The 20,690-nt window shown below is 31.4% G+C and overlaps 4 protein-coding genes and 1 non-coding gene across 7 annotated transcripts; 4 read left to right on the top strand and 1 right to left on the bottom strand.

Annotated features, from left to right (window-relative positions):
- Positions 1–869: 869 nt before the first annotated feature.
- On the top strand, positions 870–1,253 carry LOC107963117 (DELLA protein GAIP-like). The gene has a single exon (XM_016899703.1). The coding sequence runs from the start codon at positions 870–872 to the stop codon at positions 1,251–1,253; it is 384 nt and encodes a 127-aa protein (XP_016755192.1).
- A 527-nt stretch (positions 1,254–1,780) lies between these two features.
- On the top strand, positions 1,781–6,726 carry LOC107962036 (cucumisin). Its single transcript, XM_016898254.2, has 9 exons — positions 1,781–1,901; positions 2,166–2,254; positions 2,848–2,942; positions 3,048–3,291; positions 3,458–3,971; positions 4,347–4,450; positions 4,695–4,913; positions 5,007–5,118; positions 5,793–6,726. The coding sequence occupies exons 1-9, from the start codon at positions 1,803–1,805 to the stop codon at positions 6,537–6,539; spliced, it is 2,223 nt and encodes a 740-aa protein (XP_016753743.2). The 5' UTR covers positions 1,781–1,802; the 3' UTR covers positions 6,540–6,726.
- Positions 6,727–11,084: 4,358 nt separating this feature from the next.
- Positions 11,085–16,589, top strand: LOC107962037 (cucumisin). Of its 2 annotated transcripts, XM_016898256.2 has the most exons (11): positions 11,085–11,250; positions 11,354–11,442; positions 11,985–12,073; positions 13,127–13,376; positions 13,509–13,873; positions 13,961–14,022; positions 14,118–14,218; positions 14,346–14,567; positions 14,645–14,756; positions 15,663–15,876; positions 15,968–16,589. In XM_016898256.2, the coding sequence occupies exons 1-11, from the start codon at positions 11,149–11,151 to the stop codon at positions 16,486–16,488; spliced, it is 2,127 nt and encodes a 708-aa protein (XP_016753745.2). In that variant the 5' UTR covers positions 11,085–11,148; the 3' UTR covers positions 16,489–16,589. The 2 variants fall into 2 exon arrangements, with proteins under 2 accessions (XP_016753745.2, XP_016753744.2); XM_016898255.2 differs by having other exon boundaries at positions 11,090–11,250; positions 13,509–14,022.
- Positions 16,590–17,160: 571 nt separating this feature from the next.
- Positions 17,161–17,232, top strand: TRNAP-AGG (transfer RNA proline (anticodon AGG)). The gene has a single exon. It is a non-coding gene; the product is annotated as a tRNA-Pro (tRNA).
- A 191-nt stretch (positions 17,233–17,423) lies between these two features.
- Positions 17,424–20,451, bottom strand: LOC107962038 (rop guanine nucleotide exchange factor 5). Of its 2 annotated transcripts, none has more exons than XM_016898258.2 (7): positions 19,939–20,451; positions 19,724–19,840; positions 19,482–19,636; positions 19,176–19,250; positions 18,817–19,107; positions 18,298–18,654; positions 17,424–18,193 (listed from the first exon to the last, which is right to left on the bottom strand). In XM_016898258.2, exons 1-7 carry the CDS (start codon positions 20,216–20,218, stop codon positions 17,663–17,665), a joined length of 1,806 nt encoding a protein of 601 aa, XP_016753747.2. In that variant the 5' UTR covers positions 20,219–20,451; the 3' UTR covers positions 17,424–17,662. The 2 variants fall into 2 exon arrangements, with proteins under 2 accessions (XP_016753747.2, XP_016753746.2); XM_016898257.2 differs by having other exon boundaries at positions 19,724–19,843; positions 19,939–20,434.
- Between the last annotated feature and the right edge of the window lie 239 nt (positions 20,452–20,690).

The raw sequence follows: 20,690 nt of genomic DNA, 5'->3' as shown, positions 1-20,690 counted from the left end.
GGGTGCAAAAGTTAAGACTGCCACCACAATTTGACTATTATTTTTGCCAGTTAACATGTCCTTGTTATTCCTTAATTATTTGAATTGGCTGCTTGATTTATGATTTGACTTGTTAATTCTAAATAAATTTTTTATTTCCAAACTAAGAAAAATATCACTTTCCATCTTTATATATATAAACTAAGAATATGACCAACCGTGGATAATTTTTGAATTGTTCTTTATATTTTTAATTTTCTCTTAAAAATTATATATATTTTACCTAATCTTTTGATTTCTTGTATGAATTAGCTTTTCTATATTTATATCCCCATGTATTTTTAAATATATAATAAATTGGAAAATCAAATACACCTCTTAATATATTTATATTTGGTACTTGAATGTCTTCATATACAAATATATATATTTTTTCATTTTTTTAAATATATGCCCCAAAGATACCTTTGACATTTTAATATAAATATAAAAATATGATTATTTAAATATAAAAAATTAAAAAATAATTATGATATCATCAACCAAGCGATTATTCTCAATGTCTGTTTCTACATAATTATTTTTGAAAAGTTGTACATAAATTTTAAGGTAAAATGCATCGATAATCACTTAATTTTGATTAAAATAACATTTTAATCACTAAAGTTTAAAGTGTTACAACTCAGTTATTAAACTTCACGAAATTAACAAAACAGTCACTAACATTATCGAAAAATAACAAATTAGTAACTCGAACCAATTTCTCGTCACGATCCTAACGAGACCATAATCATCTCCAACCCAACCCAAACCCCTCTACTCTTCACGACGGTCCTTCAACCGGAAAGGCCAAGGCTTGGGAGGAAGAAGCCGCCCACCAAGACTATGGGATGGATGAGCTTTTGGCAGTATTGGGTTACAAGGTCAAAACTTCAGACATGGCTCAAGTGGCTCAAAAGCTTGAGCAGTTGGAGGAGGTTATGTGTAATGTTCAAGATGATAGGATTTCTCACATTGCTTCTGAAACTGTTCATTATAATCCTTCCGATCTGCCGACTTGGGTTGAGAGCACGCTCTCTGAGCTTAACCCTCCGTCCACTTTTGATCCTTTTGGCGCTACTGGGACGATAGCTACGGCGTTGGATGATTCGTTTCTTGTCCCCGCTAAATCCTCAACTTTGGCGACGTTGGATTTCAACAACATCAATCGAAAACATCAGAAAACTAGTCAACAAATCTTTGAGGAAGCTTCTTGCTCTAATTACAATCTTTGAGTTGAGTTTTGTCTCTGTATGAGTTGAGTTTCCACAGTAGCAAACTGGAATCAAAGTAGGTATCTCCATTTCTTCTCATTTTCTTCTTATTCTCTTCTGTTTTTTCTTCCAGCAATTAGGGTTCTTAAATTGGGTTTCCACCATAGTTAGTTAACATCCAACATGCTAGTTAATGGGCTATCTCAGCTCTCCATTATGTTTGTAACGGAAAATGTCCATTAGTTACTATTTTATTATTTTCGTAAAATTTAGTGATTGATTTATAATTTTTCAAAATTTAATGACTGAAATGTTATTTTAATTAAAATTGAGTCAGATATACTTTATCCTAAATTTTACTTGGCTTGTACATGCACGTCATACATTTAACTTAACATATTAGAAATAATAATAGAATAATAAAATAAGATATAAATTTCTTGAATAATTCAATGCTGAAACAAATTAATTTATGTTGCTCTTTTAAGGAACGAGTCTGTTGAGTTAATCTATAAAAACCAATAGCTAATACATTTGTTAACATACTTGGCAAAATTTCTTTTGTTTCAAATGGATGGCCAAAGATTTTCTCTTCTTCATTGTCTTCTCATTCATGGATTTCTCTCGGCCCTTCTCGTTACCATCGGAGTGTCTCAATCAGATAAAAGGGTAACTTTTTTAATGTTATTTTCAATTCAAGGGTTAGTATCAGATATAGATATGTACGTGATATGTATATATTCATTTTTCTTCTAAAGTTTTTTCATGCATGTAAAAGATTTTTGTAAGATGGTATTTTTAATTGTTTTATTATTTAATCTCCATGTGAGTGACAAATATGAACATAATTTAATTTATTTCTAATTTTTGGACAAATTGATCATTGCTAAGAAACTTTTATATATATATATATTAAAACCATCGAATTTGCAGAGCTATGTTATATACATGGGAAATCCACCTAAAGCTGGAACTGCAACAGCCTCACTTCATAACAGTATGCTACAAGATGTCCTAGGCAGGTACGTATATAAATCAATACTAATTACTCGGATTTAACTGTTATTGATTCGATTTATATATAATTTATTATTATTTTCTTAAATATTCGTATTTGATATATATTTAAATATAAGTATGAGCATGATCATTTGATTTTTTTTTTTAAAATTAAATATATTTATATCAAGCATATATCTCTATAATTAGAAGTGTTCAAATGGTCGGTTTGGTTATTAACTTAACCAAATTAACATTAAATGAATTAATCGAACTGTATAATCTTTTAATCGTTAACCGAATTGAAATATTTTGGTTAATTCAGTCGGTTAACTTAATTAACCAAAATTTATATGTTTTTTTTCTTTTGGTTAAAACAAGTATAAAATATATAAAAATAAGTTACATTGAAATTAACCGAAATATATGTTTTTGTCTTGAAAATTAATTGAATTAACCAAAAATTAATGTCTTGAAATTAGCACGTAATATTAATTAATGAGTTTGGTTAATTCAATTAATTTGATTAATTATTTAATTTTGAACCGAATTAATCAATAATCGAAATTTCAAAAAATCATTAACTGACAGCGAATATAAATTCATAAATTGACAGCGAATCCGCCACGAAGTCGGTGCTTTGTAGTTACAGGAGGAGTTTTAACGGGTTCGTGGCGGAGCTAACGGAGGAAGAAGCACGGAAAATGGCCGGTGAGTGAACGTGATTTCTATAACACCTTCAACTCCATATTTTTTACAAGACAAAAGCGTGAAGCTTTCAAGTAATTGTTAATATACTTATCTTTGAACATTTAGGAATGAATGGTGTAGTATCAGTGTTTCCAAATGAAAAGAGAATCTTACATACAACAAGATCATGGGACTTCATGGGCTTCTCACAACAAGTTCAAAGAGCAACTTCGGAAAGTGATGTCATCATCGGAGTTTTAGACACAGGAATTTGGCCCGAATCCCAAAGTTTTAATGACGAAGGACTTTCTCCACCTCCGGACAAATGGAAAGGCATTTGCCAAGATGCAAATAATATCACTTGCAACAAGTATGCACCTTAAAACAACGTAAATATGTGTTTATAATTTTAAATATAGATTTCGTAATTGTTTGCTCTATGTAAGCTAGACGAATGTAAATAAAATATTCTCGCTTCTGCTCCGCTATATTGCCATCCCGACTTGATTTTAACCAATATTACTATTTGAATACAGTAAAATCATAGGAGCACGATATTACAAAAGTGATGGATTATTTGGTTCAAACGATATCATTTCTCCAAGAGACTCAGAAGGCCATGGAACTCACACCGCATCCACGGCTGCTGGAAGGTTAGTTAACCGGGCAAACTTGTTTGGCCTTGGTGCCGGAACAGCTCGCGGAGGAGTTCCGTCAGCACGCATTGCGGTGTACAAAATTTGTTGGTCCGACGGTTGTTCTGATGCCGACATTCTTGCGGCGTTTGACGATGCGATTGCCGATGGGGTCGACATTATATCTCTATCAGTCGGATCAGCAACTCCTAAAGATTATTTCCGTGATTCGATTGCGATTGGAGCTTTTCATGCAATGAGAAATGGCATTTTGACAGTGACTTCTGCCGGTAATCGAGGTCCCCGACGAGCAACCATCACGAATTTTTCGCCATGGACCCTTTCAGTGGCTGCTAGCACCATTGATCGGAAGTTTTTCACCGGAGTTAAGCTTGGAAACGATGTGGTTTATGAGGTAATGCCAATAATTGTCCCTACTGTATTCAATGGAAAGTAAAAATCTTTAAGGGTTTTGAAATAAGTAACAAACTTAACTACTAATAAAATTGTCTCATAATATGTTTAGAAATAATCTTAAAATATCTCTAGAACGTGAGCTCTTAAAGATGATTGAATCAATCTAATCAAGAGATTTTAAAATTAAATAATAGATTTTCTATACGATCCATGACCATCAGATATAAATTATGTTCTATTTTATAATCTATGAAAATATAATCTTTTGAAGTTTATGATTATCTCTCCTAACAACGTGTCTTCTTAAATTGATTTTATTGTTAGTAATTTGGACTCTTACAATGCATTTCATCTTTCTCTTAAATGTATTCAGGGTGTATCAATAAATACATTTGATCTCAAGAATGAAACATACCCTATGATTTATGGTGGAGATGCACCAAACCCTATAGGAAATTATACATCATCTTCATCAGGGTAATATCAACCATGTACTTTTACTTCCTACTTTTCCCAAATAATTCATATGTATCACATATTATGAGACACTATCCTTAAAATATATTTGACACATTCAAACATAGGTACAAAGATATAATCCTTCAAATATGAAAAATTCAACATGTGACATACCCATGTTTGACCATTATCTTTGAGCCCGAGTAAAATAGAATATCAATAACAGCCGGATACTGAAACTAATCGAATTTTTCTTTTACAGGATTTGCTTGGAGAACTCATTGGACCCTAATTTGGTGAAAGGCAAAATTGTACTTTGTGATAGGTTCGTCTCCGGGGAAGGACCATTAATAGCTGGTGCAGTTGGTGCGTTGTTGCGAGACAATTCACCAAAAGATGTTGCATTCTCTTTTGTTTTGCCTGCTTCTCATCTTGATCTGGTCGACGGCAGCAAGATTTTCGTATATATAAACTCGACGAGGTAATTTGTAGTTCGGGTTTTGTCTTTCGATTTCGTACCTTTTCTTTTAAAATCGTAAACGAACTGAAAATCATCTGCACATATCCATTACAGCAATGCAACTGCAACTATATTTAAGAGCAATGAGGTTAATGACACTAGGGCTCCTTATGTAGCATCTTTTTCCTCGAGGGGTCCGAATCCGATTACACCCGAAATACTCAAGGTAAACTTTATGACTAAATAATCTCCATTCATATAGCCTTTTCTAAAGGTGACAATAATTCGATCTAATTCATTTTGTATTTTGATTTTTTTTCAAAAATCGAGTTAAATACCACAAGCAATTTACTTGATTTAATCTAAACTAGACCTGTTCATAAATCGGGTTATTCATCCAAACTCGAAGGTCTGCTTGAAATTTGAATGGATTTGGCAAGAAATGTTAGGTCTGAAAAATGACTTGGGTAAAAAAAATTAGGCCCGTTTAAAATATAAGTTGAGTTTCTGCTTGAACATTTAAGACCCAAGTCCGGCTCAATTTTTATGTTCCTAATATTTTATATTATGTTATTTTTATATATTATGCAATTTATAAAAATTAAATCTATAGTACTATAATCTAAACATTAAAAAATGTTAGATAATTATATATAAAATTTTAATAAATAAAAAATATATAAAATTATTAAATATTAAATTAAAAATAATATAAATATATATTTTATTTTTTAAAAATAATATAAACAGATTTAAAATAGATTTGAATTAATTATTTATAAATATGAATTAGTTTAAAAAAATTTTAAGTTTATATTTCGAGTTTAAAAAATATGTTAATAGTATACTTAACCTTAACCTAATCCAAAGTTTTCTAAATTTTTGTGGTAATAATTACAGCCAGATTTGTCAGCACCAGGGGTTGATATTGTAGCTGCATGGTCTTTAGCTTCACCAGTTTCCCAAAACAGAGGCGATAATAGATGGGTTCCATTTAACATAATCTCAGGCACATCAATGGCTTGTCCCCATGTTTCTGCCGCAGCTGCCTACATTAAATCTTTTCATCCCACTTGGTCTCCTTCTGCTATCAAATCTTCCCTTATCACTACAGCTTCCCCTATGAGTTCAGGCATGAACTCGGACGCTGAGTTTGCATACGGATCAGGCCATTTGAACCCAATCAAAGCTATAAACCCAGGCTTAATCTACGATTCCAGTGAAGTTGATTACATAAACTTTTTATGCGGACAAGGATATGACACTCGGTTTCTTCGACAAGTTACTAGGGATAATGCAACATGCTCTGCAGGAACAAATGGAACAGTACTTTCGGATCTAAACTATCCTTCATTTGCTGTTTTCACTTCTTCTTCAACAACTGTTCGTCGTGTTTTCAATAGAACTGTTACGAATGTGGGATCTCCAATGGCGACGTATAGAGCAAGAGTGAGTTTTCCGACAAGAACAGCTAGAGTCCGAGTTAACCCTAATGTTTTGTCGTTTACATCTGTGGGACAAAAGCTGTCTTTTCAAGTAATAATTGAAGGAACAATGGATGCATCTATAGTTTCTGGTTCTTTAGTGTGGGATGATGGTGCGCATAAAGCGAGGAGTCCAATAGTTGTATTTGCTTCAATATCATAGCTGTGAAAACCTGAAATTTGAAAAGGCTAAACTACTAAAAGTGCCCTTGAACTAGATTACATTCATTAAATAAGTCCCTATATTTTTTGTTTGTACCCAAATAAGTTCTTATACTTTGATTTGTATTTGAATTAGCTCTTATTGTAAATGAAATAATGATTTATATTAAGAGTTTTATTTAGATATAACTTAAATTTTAAGGGTTTATTTGTATACAGGTTGGAGATTAAGTCTTATATGGTACCAATAAAAGTTGCATAAACTACAATTCTAGTCACTCAACTATTAGTAAATTTCTTTTTTGATCACTTAACTATCAAAAGTTACAATATGGTCACTTAATTATTTGATTTGTTCTTTTTTGGTCACTCAACTATGGAAAGTTACAAAATGGTCACCAAACTATTCAATTTTGTCTTTTTTGGCCACCATTAGGCTAACAATTGGCATAATAGTAACTTTAACCCTTGACATTTATACATTGTATCAATTTAGTTTTGATTCAAAAAAAATCTAACCCTCATCGTTTACATATTGAGTAATTTGGTCTTTTTTGAAGTTTTTTTTGTGACCCTTTCACCTAAAAAGCTAAAAAAAATTAATTTTATTAATTGAATTTGATTGAAAATATACAAAAAAATGGAAATACCAAAAAATTCTCAGATAATAATTTTAATCTTTTCTCATTCTTTTAAAATTAACCTTCGGTGTCACAAAGAAAAGCAAAATTGCAAAAAAAAAAAACAAATTGCACATTGTGTAAATGTTGAGAGTTAATTTTTTTAAGAATCAAGACTAAATTGACATAATTTATAAATTTTAGTGTTAAAGTTGCTATTATGTCAATTTTAAAAGCTACCACCGTTAGTTAGCTAGTGACTAAAAAAGACAAAATTGAATAGTTGGGTGACCAAAAAAGATACAATTTGGTCATTAAGTTATTCGAATGTTTTCATTTAAATCATTGAATTATTCAAAAGTTTTTATTTAAGTTACTAAGCTATTAGGTCTTTTTTTTTAAAAAAAAAGTTCCACCAACAAGCTCCAAATGATGATTGACATGATGGATTAGTACCCATCTATAAGTAGAAGAATATACCTCTGGTCCAAGTCGATCTGATAGTTAGTATCGAAGATCAGAAAAAAAAAGCTATTTGAATTTTGGTTCGCAGATTCATGATGTCCAAAATTGTTTTATGAAAAAAAACACTGCAAAAGAGAACGGGAAAGAGAACTTTTGATTGGTGTAGACAGTGCGAATAGATAAAACTATATAGCATCGATTTTAACAGTCCAGCGACTTAAATGAAAACTTTTGAATAATTCAATGACAAAATTGTAACTTTTTTAATTAAATGACCAAGACAAAAACTTAACTATAATTTAGTGACTAATGATGTAGTCTACCCTTAACATATTAACCTTTGAAAATGTAGATTTTAATTTTATCTGTTGCTTATTAATTAAGAATTAGTACTCGAAAGGCTTTTTAATGTCAACCTTAACCCTTAATTAATGTTTTTCTGTTTTCCATTTTGACTCTTATTTTAAAAAAAATTCATCTTTTAATTTTAATTTTTTTTTAAAATTGCGTAGATTTGGATGGAAAATGTTAAATAACCATTAAAAACATGTTAGGGAAGTGGTGAAGAAATGTGGGTTCGTTGAGAAGAAAAGGGGAGGGGGGGGGGTTGAATGGAAGGAGTCACTGAGGGACGACCCACCCACCGAAAAATGGGATGTCTATTTGTTTGGACTTTGGAGTAGCCTTAGCCCTTATTTGAACTGTTCATCGGCTTCTTTCCAAATCTAAGACCTTGTGAGGAAAGATTCCACACCTACGATGCCAACTGCCAAGAACCCATGATGGGTTTCTTTTTGAAAATTTTATAGTTCTTTTAAAAAATATATTTTTTTATTTTTAATTATTTATAAATTCTTTTTAACGGTGATTTAACATTTTAATTGAAAAAAAAATTAAGGTTTAATTTCTTCATAAAAAATAAAAAGTGCTAAAATGCAAGAACAACCGTAATTTTATATTTTTAATTTTAAATATTTTTATAAATTTTAAATTATTTATTGGCATAATATCATGTCGACTAAAGTACAAGTAAGAGTTGACAGGCCAAAATTATTAAAAATTAATATTATAATCAGAATTTTTATTTAAGAAAAATAATTTAGTTCTTTTGAAAAAATAAATATCTAAATTTAACTTAAAAAACGACCAAATTGATAAACGTTAAAAACATGAAATTTAAATTTGAAATTATGACTTTGTAATATTTTTCTTGCGTCCCCATACAGACCGACAAATAATGCCAAGAGGTCATTTCACCTCTTTAAACTAGAATCAAACTGATTTGTAATATTTTCTCCTATTCTAATACTGTGTCTATCTAGGACAAGTTGGGAGACAAATTAGTTCGTAGTCAAGCTTGTTATTTATTTCCACACCCTTTAGAATTTTAGCTAAAATGTTATATAAAAATCATTTTTTATATTAGAGTTATTAATTATTTTTATTTATTTGAAAAATAATTTTTGGAAAAATGATTATGAAAACTAAAAATTTTTATATATCAAGTAGTCAACCAAAGTATAAAAATTTACAAATTTATAACTAACATTATTATTAAATTGTTAATATAAAAGATGACTTTTATCTAATTGGTATAATAATATATTTAACTTTTAAATTTATATATTTTATCAATTTAATCCTAACTTTAAATTAACTCAATTAATTCAATTTCTCTATATACAAATTCTATCTATTTGATTCTCAAATACGTAATTAAGTGACAAATAAAAATATATTAATAGTTGAATGGGGGATTAACGAGGTTTACCTTTTTTTTGGTTGCTTCCCATACACGCCACCAAATAATGCCAAATAAAACCAAATAATGTCATTGTACCACATACAAGCTAAAATCAAACTCATTTATCATATTTTCTCCGGTCAAATTTTGCCATTACAACATGTATTTTACATAAATTGTAGATTTAGTACATATATTTTAATTTGATCAATTTTAGTCTATTTACTTTCTAAATTTTTAAAAAATTAATCCTAACCAAATAATAGCAATTAAATCTATTTGGTTAAATTCTATTATTAGTCATGTTTTATGTGTAAAGTTAGAGATTTAGTTTATGTTCTCCAATTGAATCGTTCTTAGTCTTATATTTTCTGAATTTCGAAAATTTAATCTTAATGTAAACGACAACTGTTAAATCTAGTAATTATTTTTCTGTGAGTAATGTATGGAGATGGCAAGTTGACATGACATTACACATGTGATAATATGTTTGACGTGTCAAATTTTAAAAATAACAAAACTTAATTAATATGATAGTTTTCATTTGGCCAAGATTAAAATTTTAAAAGTATAGAGATTAAAAATGACTAAATTAATATATAGGTACTAAATCCACAACTTATTCAAAATGTAGTGTCTAATAACAGAATTTTACCTATTTTCTCCTATTCTAACTTCGTGATTAAGTTTGTTACTTATTCAAATCCCTTTGAAAATACCTAAACTTCTATATGAAACTTATTTTTCAATATATATATACATATTTTGTTAAAATAAAATTCGAAAACTTAAAACTTAAAATTATCATAGATAATTCTAATTTTTTTTAAAAAATACTATCGAATTCACCTTTAAGTAATACCTAAGAAAAAAATTTTAAAACATTATTATACAATAAATTATCGAATAAAATAATAATTTATTTAATAGGAACAATTTACCTAATAATTTCTCAATCTCAAAATACTTTTCTCCATTTTTAATGAAAAATTAATAATATTGAAAAGTAGTTCACTAGTTGTAGCAATTGGTGACCCCCCAATTTATTGATACTAAAGAAAAATCAAAATGTGTAGGTCAATAATTTAATTGAAATAAAGCTGGCTTTTCCGATTCCTTATTCCATTTCCCTATCTTTTTGTGACATTTCATATGTTCATATCCACAAGAATATAAAAATTTAGGAACACTTATTTAATAAGCTACCATGCTAGGAAATAGACATAATACACCATTACTTTTAAAAATTAAAAATTTAATCCAGATACAATTTCTTTTTAAATATAATTATATTTAAAAAAATAATTATAACATTACATATTTAACTAAAATTCATGTCCAATTTTAAATATTATCCTAAATATAATTTATAACGAAGGTAATGCAAAAAATATGACCGTTAGAATCTAGTCATTGCAATATGACGTTTGAATTTCTTGAACCACTTTACCCGAATCCTATAAATAGGAGGTCATCATTTTTTATAAGCAACAAAATGAGAGCTTCATTCATTCTTCTTGATTTTCTCATATTTCTTTTCTCTAAACCTTTGACATTTTACTAAAATTACAGTAAAGAATATTTTGTAGTAATTATCCAACAAATTTATATGCAATTTTAAATATTATCCCAAATATAAATTAAAACAAAAAAAAGTATGAAAAGTTTAAATTTCTAAAATAATTTATTTCCACAAAGACTAAGACTTTAGCATATATTTTTCTCCATAAATATACTACTTGGAAAAGTTTCTTATTTATTTTTGTGTGAGCATTGCTTCAATGGAGGGAGGAAAATATCTACTTCATTGCTTTCTTTTAGCTCTTCTTACTACCAAAGCAGTATCTCATCTTGTTCAATCCAACGCCAATGCCAATCGAAAGGTTAATACTGAATTTAATTTCTTGTCATTTTTTTTTCTAAAATTTCCATTGGTGATGAACTTCATTTTAAGAAAAATAAAAATTGTAATCGGTGAATATTCAGAGCTATATTGTGTATATGGGTGACCGACTTAAAGATGGAACTTCCACAGCTTTGCTTCATAGCAGCATGGTACAAGATGTTTTTGGCAGGTGTGTAAACATATGTTACCTCTGATTTTTTTCTTAAATATCCCTATCTGATATTTATATCGTATATATATATAAACAGGGACCAAGGTAAAAGCGCAGTTAATAGCCTTAGCCCCTCCTAATAATAGATTTATTATTTAATTTCTTAAATTTTTATGAAATTATATATTAATATAATGATAAAATTATACCTTTTATCAATAATTTATGATTTATCTCCGACTTCTCTAAAACAGTTTTCTAACCTTATCCTTATATTAAAATATAATTATAAGAAAATATATATTCTCATACTCTAACGTTTTAATTTCTTTAAAAGAGAATCTTGAAAGTAAAGTAGAGTGATAAAATTCAAATCATACAATGGATTCTAAATTAAATTGTTCCGAGTGGAGCAGTTTTTTTTAACGGAACAGATAGCGAGACAAATAAATTTTTTTAGTAGTAAATATGAAATTTTAAAGTCTCTTAAATTATTCCCAAAACAAAATGAAACCTACTACTGGTTATTGAGATTGAGCATGCAATTGGAATGGATGCAGTGAGTCGAAGACAGTGCTGTACAGCTACAAGAAGAGTTTTAATGGGTTCGTGGTGGATTTGACTGAGGAAGAAGCACAAAAAATGGCCGGTAAGTGTAGCACTCCAACCTCACATTTAAAATTTCTTCAAATCCATTATGATATATACACAAACATTTTAGTTTGTATTTATCAATTGATTTTTATGACATAAAAGCAGTGTTATTTGTATCGAATTAGATTAATAGTCGAATTGGTTGAACAAGACCGATCAATGTATCAATCTGAAAATAAGAGTTGAATTGATTTTTGAGTGAATCACTTGGGTTCAATTAAAAAAAAAAAACTAGAAATCAAAATAAAAATTGGATTTTATAATATTTATGAATTTTGAATTAATTATTTAATTATTATTAGTTCAACATTTAAATTGAGCGAAACAATTTGACTTAACAGATGATTTGAATGATTCAACCAAGGGTTAGATTGTTAAACTTTAGACAAAATTATAAGAATTTCAAGTAAAAAAGAAAGTGCTATATTTTCAAGTAGACTTGTAACCGGACATATTCAATTGATTCCAAATTTGATTATTTTAGATTGAGTCAATTTAGGTTTTAAAATTTTTATATTATTTTGAGTTTGAATCATTTTGAGTTTAGGTCAATTTCAAAATTGAATCATTCAAGTTTTTCAATGGAGCTTTTTGGGTTTTTTCATTTGAATTTGGGCACTTAAGTTTGGTTCATTTTTTAGTTTAAGTTGAGCCAATTCTAAGGGTGAAGCCATGAATTTTTTAGAGATCCAAAATAAAATTATAAAATTTTGAAGGGACTAACGTTAAAATTTTTATATTAAAAGCTTAAATTATATTATTAATCTTTTGAAGAGGCCAAAAAAATACAATTTTTTGAGAAGGATTAAAGAGTTCTCATTCAACCAAGGTGAGGGTCAAGACCTTAGCATGCCCCTCTGATTTTATATTGTTTATTTTTTATATCAAATCAAGTTAGATGAAGTTCATATTCGAGCTAAACAAATTAAAATTTCAAGTTTGAGTTATAATAATAAGTCTACTTTAAAAGTCAAAGCGGAAATACTATGTAGATTAAGATGTAGATCTTCAAGCTTAATTTGAATTTTGGTTGTTTGGATATGTTCAGGAATGAAGGGTGTAGTATCAGTGTTTTCAAATGAAAAGAGAAAACTACATACAACAAGGTCATGGGATTTTATGGGATTCCCTCAACAAGTTGAAAGAGCAACCATGGAAAGTGATGTTATCATTGGAATTTTAGACACTGGAATTTGGCCTGAATCTCTAAGCTTTGATGACAAAGGACTTGGTCCACCTCCTTCCAAATGGAAAGGCAGTTGCCAATTTCTACCACAAGACAATTTCACTTGCAACAAGTAAATTTTGTTTCTTTTTTTGGGTTATGTTACTGGGTTTAGGGGTGCGTTTCAGATAAAAGTATATGTTCGATATAGGAGAAATCTTAGTGCTTCAAATGTCAACTAATATGGCTATATGTTCAAATGCAGCAAGATCATAGGTGCAAAATATTACCGCAGCGATGGACTGTTTTTACCGGATGACTTTGAATCTCCGAGAGACTCCGACGGTCATGGGACTCATACTGCTTCCACGGCAGCCGGGAATTTAGTCGACGGTGCAAGTCTCTACGGCTTTGGTTCAGGAACAGCTCGAGGAGGGGTTCCATCGGCACGCATCGCAGTGTACAAAATATGTTGGTCCGATGGTTGTCAGGATGCCGACATTCTCGCGGGATTGGATGATGCGATCTCTGATGGAGTCGACATTATATCAATTTCAGTCGGCGGAGGACGGACCAGAGACTATTTCGAAGATGCAATTGATATCGCATCTTTTCACGCCATGAAAAACGGTATACTAACTGTAAGTTCGGCGGGTAATGAAGGCCCTGGACGTTCAACGATCTCTAATTTCTCACCGTGGTCGCTTTCCGTGGCAGCTAGCACCATCGATCGCAAGTTTTCCACCAAGGTTCAACTTGGCAACAAGAAGATTTATGAGGTAATATAAATACATACATGATTTATAATCATATATCAATTTTATGATTTATAATGATAGTTATCATATAAATATATAAGTATGGTTGTATGTAGGGAGTATCAATAAATACATTTGATCTCAAGAATAAAACGTACCCTATGATTTATGGTGGAGACGCACCAAACACTACTACAGCATCTAGTAGATCATCCAGGTAACATAAACTTAGCTCTTTTTTTTTTTTAATTCATCCACTTACACATGTGTAAAATTAAAATATTTCATCTTTTCATATCTTTTTATACCATTAATATTTTAATTATCCAATTGTTGAAGTGCAGATTATGTTTTCCTAATTCATTGGATAAAAAATTAGTGAAGGGTAAGATTGTTCTTTGTGATACTATACGCGCTAACGGGATAGGAGCCCTTTCGGCTGGTGCAGCTGGGACCGTGGCTCGAGACCTGGACAGCATTGACTATTCTAACCTTTTTCCTTTGCCTGCATCTTGTTTTAACTTCGTTGACGGTCGCAACATTTTTCAGTACGTAAACTCCACTAGGTACGATTACTCGATACGAATATAAAATTAATACACAAACGAATATCATGTAAGACTTTGCCTATATGTTTTTGTAGTGCTCCAACTGCAACTATATTCAGGAGTAGTGAGGTTAATGACTCATTGGCTCCTTATATCATCTCTTTCTCGTCGAGAGGTCCGAATCCGATTACACCTGAGATTATTAAGGTAAATTGATGGAAAATTTAATGGTTTAACTTTTTTTTTCTCTCAATAATTATGTCCAATATATAAAACATAAACATCTTTTAAGGAAAAGATAAAAGTATTCGTGGGTCGACCAATTTAATTCAAGTCTACTCGTATTAGTAAATATTTAATCCAAATTTGTTTAAGCTTATCAACATTAGGGATGAGTTGAGTTTAATTTGTTCGTTTTTCTTAAATCGTTCATCATAATTCAATTCGATTATCGATTTATCATCATTTAGATTTTTAAATTTATTTTGACAAAATGAGTTTTATTTTTTATCTTTTGAATACTATTTGATAAAATTTCAACTTCTTTATAAATATTTCTAGAAAAATTATTTTTTCAAGTAAATAAAAAATAACAATAACTTTTATATGGTAATTTCAAAAAATATTTCTATATAAAACTTTTAAGTGACATTCACTATTATATAAAAATTAAAATTAATTATAAATTAAACAAAAAGTAGTATTCGGCTCAGTTCGGGTAACCATGGTATTTTAACTTGTATTCTATTATCTAAACATCTCGATCTGGATCAATCTTTAATTTCTTTTATTTTCTTGCTCAGTTCTAAACAATATAATATTTAAAATTATAGTATTCTAGTATTTTTCTTTTATTAAAATTTAAAAAATAGATAACTTAAAATATTTTTTTTATGGGATATAAATTACAATTTAATATAAGAAATAAAACAATATATTATAGATTTAGAAAAAAAATGGTTAGGTAAGGCCGAGCGTGATTTTGCTCTTGAATGATAAAGCTTTGAGTTTAATATTTTTATCTAAATCTTTCCACATATATCATAGTATATGATTTTGCAGAAACTTGTGTAGGATTGATGGTTTTTTTTTTCATTAAATTGTTGTTTGCAGCCAGATATATCAGCACCAGGGGTTCACATTCTAGCAGCGTGGTCTTCAATTTCTCCTGTTTCTTCAATTCCAGGCGACAACAGGTTCGTGACATTCAACATAATCTCAGGAACATCAATGTCTTGTCCTCATGTTTCTGGTGCAGCTGCCTACGTTAAATCATTTCATCCCACATGGTCTCCTGCTGCTATTCAATCTGCCCTTATGACCACAGGTAATTAATTATAAACCTCATAACAAATATGTTTTATAGTTCGATTAGGTACAACTTTTACTTAATTTTCCAATTGAAATGTTAATTGCAGCCGCTCCTATGAGGTCTGGCATCAACATGGAAGCTGAATTTGCATACGGTTCAGGCCATTTGAATCCCTTAAAAGCTGCAAATCCAGGTCTAGTATACGATGCCAATGAAACCGATTACATAAACTTCTTATGCGGACAAGGATACGCCACTCGGTTAATACAATTATTATCCAAAGACAACTCCACTTGTCCTAAAGACACTAATGGGACAGTTTCGGAACTAAACTACCCTTCCTTTGGTCTTTCCACTTCGCCATTGAAACCATTCAGTCGTACCTTCAAAAGGACCGCCACAAACGTGGGATCTCCGACGGCGGTTTACAGAGCTAACCTGAGTTTTCCGACAGGTACGTTGAAAATCAGGGTTAACCCCGATGTTCTGTCGTTCACGTCGGTGGGACAAAAGCTGTCTTTTGAAGTAATAGTGGAAGGGACAATGGATAAAGCTATGATGTCTGGTGCTTTAGTGTGGGACGATGGTGAACACAAAGTGAGGAGTCCCATCGTTGTGTTTATTTGAACATCCTTCTATTTTGTTAACTCCATGTTTGTACGATGTAATTGGCTGCTTCATGTCTCAGTTTGCTTTCTTTGGTAATAGAACTTAAAAATTATATGCTACATTGAAATTTTAATTTTTCAGATATAATCTAGTTATCTCTATGATTGAATTTGGTGTTCGATTAGTGAAATTACTTAAAAATTATAATTAAAAAGTAGTATTTTTATTTATTTTATTATTTTTACATAAAATGTTTAAATAAAACGGCTAAAAAGTAAAAACCAAATATCTAAGGGGTGAGATTGATATTAACAAATTTTGTAAATTTTTAGGGTTAAAATTATTTAATTTTTTGGTATTAGAATTAAATGACAAATTTTGTAAATATTGAAAGCTAAATTTGTTGAATTTTAAATTTAAAATCAAATTTATAAAATGTGTAAGTATTGAAAGATTAAATTTATTATTAGGCCAATTAAAAAATGCCCACGTCAACCTTCCGTGAAGTCTGACTAAAATTTTAAAACCATTGTTGATGGAATTGGAAGTTTTGTAGTTGAGTGGCTAAAATAGAACTTATCCAAAAGTTGGAGGACCACTCAAGCTGTTTACCCAAAAATTTAATCAAAATTGCTAGAGTTCCCCATTTTCTTTACTCAAATTTTGTTTAATATCACATTAACAGAGAAAGGGCATTTGGTCTAGTGGTATGATTCTCGCTTAGGGTGCGAGAGGTCCCGAGTTCAATTCTCGGAATGCCCCTTTCTTTTTCACTTTTTCCAGCTATAAACTGGGGAAAGAATGTAAATTAGATCAACATCCAATGACGCATGTAGGGCATTTGGTCTACGGGTATGATTCTCGCTTAGGGTGGAGACGTCCCGAGTTCAATTCTCGGAATGCTCCCCTTCTTTTTCACTTTTTCCAGCTATAATTGGAGAAAGCATGTGAAGTGAACCAACATCCAATGACCTATAAACTTTGATATCATGTCATTCTCGGTTACATTCACGTTTAACGTCCTAAAAAAATGTATACCCTCCAAAACCTGCTTTTTAATTTACTACAACAATGTGGAACATAAATATCATTCTTCTACTGCACCCAACAAGTTTTCTATCATCAACTATTCCCTCCTATTTATCACATCTGTATTATTTTGCATCTTCAGAAAATCTCAACTGACAGTATATCACGGACGATTTTGCCGCATACTCGTCCCATTATGCTGTACCGATGATTGTTTTGATGTAACTTCATCCTTTTGGTTCTCTGGCATATCTGTAGTCTTGGAGTTCATTATTGATGAACCATCATTGGTTGGATTGCCGCAGACCTTTGCTCTAGGATCAACTCCAAGATAATTAGTCAAGACCCTCTTAACTCCAATGCCACGGCGATGAGGCTTGCTGTTGTTGTTGTTGTTGTTGTTGCGGTTCTCCTTGAGAAATGGAGTTCTTTCTCCCCCTGCAGGGCTGATCAGGGGTGCAGCAGGAGAGAAGCTCGGTCTGGTGATTGCTGTTTTGTATGGAGTGCTTGAGACAGGCACGACCGGGACCTTTTTGTAAGTGATTAGACTAACTGTAGTAGGAACCGATGACAAATTCTCAGAATACTTTGTTAAGTCATCGACATATATCAAATCGTCGATCCGTGCCACAATGTTATATGCCAGGCTTTCTAGAACTCTTGAATAGCTTTCAAGAATGGACTTTCCAACATCCTGCAAGTTTAAAATAAGGAATAGTTTGAATAACATTCGGGACTAGAATGAAGCAGCTTTCAGCAAAACCAGATATTTTCGAGAAAAGGGTTCGAAGTTCAAACCTTGTTGCACTGGATTTTGCTTGTATCCAACGTAGTTTGCGTCAAACCTGGGAATCGTTGCTTCAAGCAAAGCAGGAGAGTTTCAGCTCTTTCTGCTAGATATTCTCTTTTATCTCCATCAACCATCATATCTTTTACTATTTCCCATGATGATTTTGTAGTTGATCGGTTCGGATTGACTGGAGGCTTTGAATAAGATCTTCGACGCCACACGTATATTGAGGCTTCGACACGGTTCGCAATCTCAAGTGCAACATGTTCCGATGATAGATCGAGGAAATCAAGCAGGCACTCTGCCGAGAATTGATCAGATGTTACATACCTGTAAATGAAATCTCCAAGACAAGCTCTTCCACTCTGCAACACAATTTTTGGGAACTATGTCATGTGTGACACATTTGATAACAGTTTGTAACATTTAAGAGCTCAAGTAGGAACTTGTGCCATTGTCCGTAGACTGGAATGCTGTCCCCAAACGGAGAACATAACAAGACAGCAAATTATGTCTAGTTTTCTGACCTTCGGGAGTGTGTCTAAATACGAAACCGGAACTTCCATTTCGGATATAGAAATACTGTTGATTGCCATAGCAGCTTTCAATATTTGATTCGTGCACTCGCGAGTGTGATTCAATTGCTTTCTCGAATGATCGCTGAGACCACCAGTAGGCACACGGGGCACTGGTAGCCACCACTTCTCATCCTGGCGTTGCAGAGTTTTCCGGAACGAGGCAGAGCCATCGGCATCCGGGGCTATAATCCCTTGATCAACATACCAGAACTCTGTATTGGCGAAACCATCTAATACATCCTGCATAACAAAGCTAGCATGTTCTGAACTCAAACTCGAACCCGAAAGCAAGCATTGTTAGTTCTTACCAGAAGCATGTTATCGAGTTTACGTAGGGCTGGGAGATTTATGAAAATATCTGATCTAGGCCTGCAAGTCATGACCTATGAAAAACAAAAAAAAGGAACAGTTAAAAGGACAAGAAACTTTATCTTTGGTGAAATGTTACTCAAACTCGGGTGTGAATGTTCAAAGCTTTTAAGGCACTCGAGCTCGGGGATTGCTATGAATAAGCATCAAATACAGATCTTTTCAGTTTTTATATCTATATATACATCAAACACGAATATTTAAAATGAGATTTCAAGAAAAAGAAAGAAGAATGAGAGCAATACCTCGAGCTTACTTCCATCTGGAAAATTTTGGCAAGAGGGTATGAACTCAACAATGTGGTCACTAACACAAACAAGCCATTCCATCTCTCTTTTCCACAGTGATTTCTTCTCCTCAGGAACGGGCTCTAATCTCCACAATTGCCCAAATACAGTAGCTACATGCAATATATCCCAAATTAAATTGGAACAAGAACCCAGGATCTAAATATAGTAGCTACATACAATATTATAAGAGGGTATACCACAAAGATTGGTGATGGCATTTGAAATGGCCAAAGCTGTGCAAACCCCATTTCCTGAACCTGACATGTCTTCACCAAGCAACAATTTTGCAAACCTCTCTTTCATCATATCTGTCTCTACTAGAAATTTACAAAGAAAAAAAATTACAATTAGATTTAAAAAAAAAACTAAATAAAAACTGCAAATTTTTAAACTTATAAACAACATTACTAACCATTGATCTTTGAACCCAGTTTTTTATACTTTTCATCTTCATCTCCATTTCCATTAGAAACATCTAAGTTGTTTGACACTGAACCAGCAGCAGTAGTAATGGCTTTCCTTATAGGCAAACCCAAAAGAGAAGAAGCTGAAACGGACCCACTGGAACTACTACTACTACTACAAATACTAGAACTGCTCTCTTTCGACTCACCACCGTCATTAAAGCTCCTCAACTCAGTTGCAGACAATGACTCGGTCCAATTATCTTTCTTCTTCATTGAAGCCTCCATATTTAAATACTTTGCTAACTTAAAAAAAAAACACCCTACCCTTTTCTTTATCTTTGAAAACAGAAACCCCAAAAAGAGGCTAAAAGCTTTGAGTTACAACGGGAAGACCTTCGCTGAGAGAGTGAGTGATGGTGAGTGGTTAAAAGGATTTGATTTTTTGAGCTGAAGACGAAGAAGAACAGATGGGGCACGTGCCATTGGTTTAACGTCTCTCTTAAAAGCTGCATTTTTGTGAGAAAAGGTCTATCAAAATAGGTTCAAAATAATCATGGTTAAATTGTTCTATTAGTCCCTATATTATGAGTAAATTATAGATTTTAATCTATGAACTTTAATTTGATTAATTTTTATATTTTTGGATTTTAAAATAAGAATTTTGATCAAATAATTCCAAAATTTTATATAGCAAACATATTATCACTTATATCATGTCATGTCCGTTCGTTATTTTTTGCTTAATAAACACGCAAAA

This window comes from Gossypium hirsutum, chromosome A06 (genome assembly GCF_007990345.1).
Source record: "Gossypium hirsutum isolate 1008001.06 chromosome A06, Gossypium_hirsutum_v2.1, whole genome shotgun sequence".
Taxonomy (NCBI): Eukaryota; Viridiplantae; Streptophyta; class Magnoliopsida; order Malvales; family Malvaceae; genus Gossypium; species Gossypium hirsutum.
Note: the sequence above shows the minus strand (reverse complement) of the source record. Positions and strands in the feature narration are given on the sequence as shown.

What these genes read in the sequence shown, in the direction of transcription:
- LOC107963117 (XM_016899703.1), top strand. Translation starts at nt 870, where the DNA reads ATGGATGAGCTTTTGGCAGTATTGGGTTACAAGGTCAAAACTTCAGAC.
- LOC107962036 (XM_016898254.2), top strand. Translation starts at nt 1,803, where the DNA reads ATGGATGGCCAAAGATTTTCTCTTCTTCATTGTCTTCTCATTCATGGA. An exon ending in CTACAAGATGTCCTAGGCAG is followed by an intron (nt 2,255 to 2,847) that starts GTACGTATATAA and finishes ATAAATTGACAG; the next exon opens with CGAATCCGCCACGAAGTCGG. An exon ending in GTATATATAAACTCGACGAG is followed by an intron (nt 4,914 to 5,006) that starts GTAATTTGTAGT and finishes TATCCATTACAG; the next exon opens with CAATGCAACTGCAACTATAT.
- LOC107962037 (XM_016898255.2), top strand. Translation starts at nt 11,149, where the DNA reads ATGGAGGGAGGAAAATATCTACTTCATTGCTTTCTTTTAGCTCTTCTT. An exon ending in GCAACAAGAAGATTTATGAG is followed by an intron (nt 14,023 to 14,117) that starts GTAATATAAATA and finishes GGTTGTATGTAG; the next exon opens with GGAGTATCAATAAATACATT. An exon ending in TTACACCTGAGATTATTAAG is followed by an intron (nt 14,757 to 15,662) that starts GTAAATTGATGG and finishes TGTTGTTTGCAG; the next exon opens with CCAGATATATCAGCACCAGG.
- LOC107962038 (XM_016898257.2), bottom strand. Translation starts at nt 20,218, where the DNA reads ATGGAGGCTTCAATGAAGAAGAAAGATAATTGGACCGAGTCATTGTCT. An exon ending in CAGATGGAAGTAAGCTCGAG is followed by an intron (nt 19,251 to 19,481) that starts GTATTGCTCTCA and finishes TGTTTTTCATAG; the next exon opens with GTCATGACTTGCAGGCCTAG. An exon ending in AACTCGATAACATGCTTCTG is followed by an intron (nt 19,108 to 19,175) that starts GTAAGAACTAAC and finishes TTTGTTATGCAG; the next exon opens with GATGTATTAGATGGTTTCGC.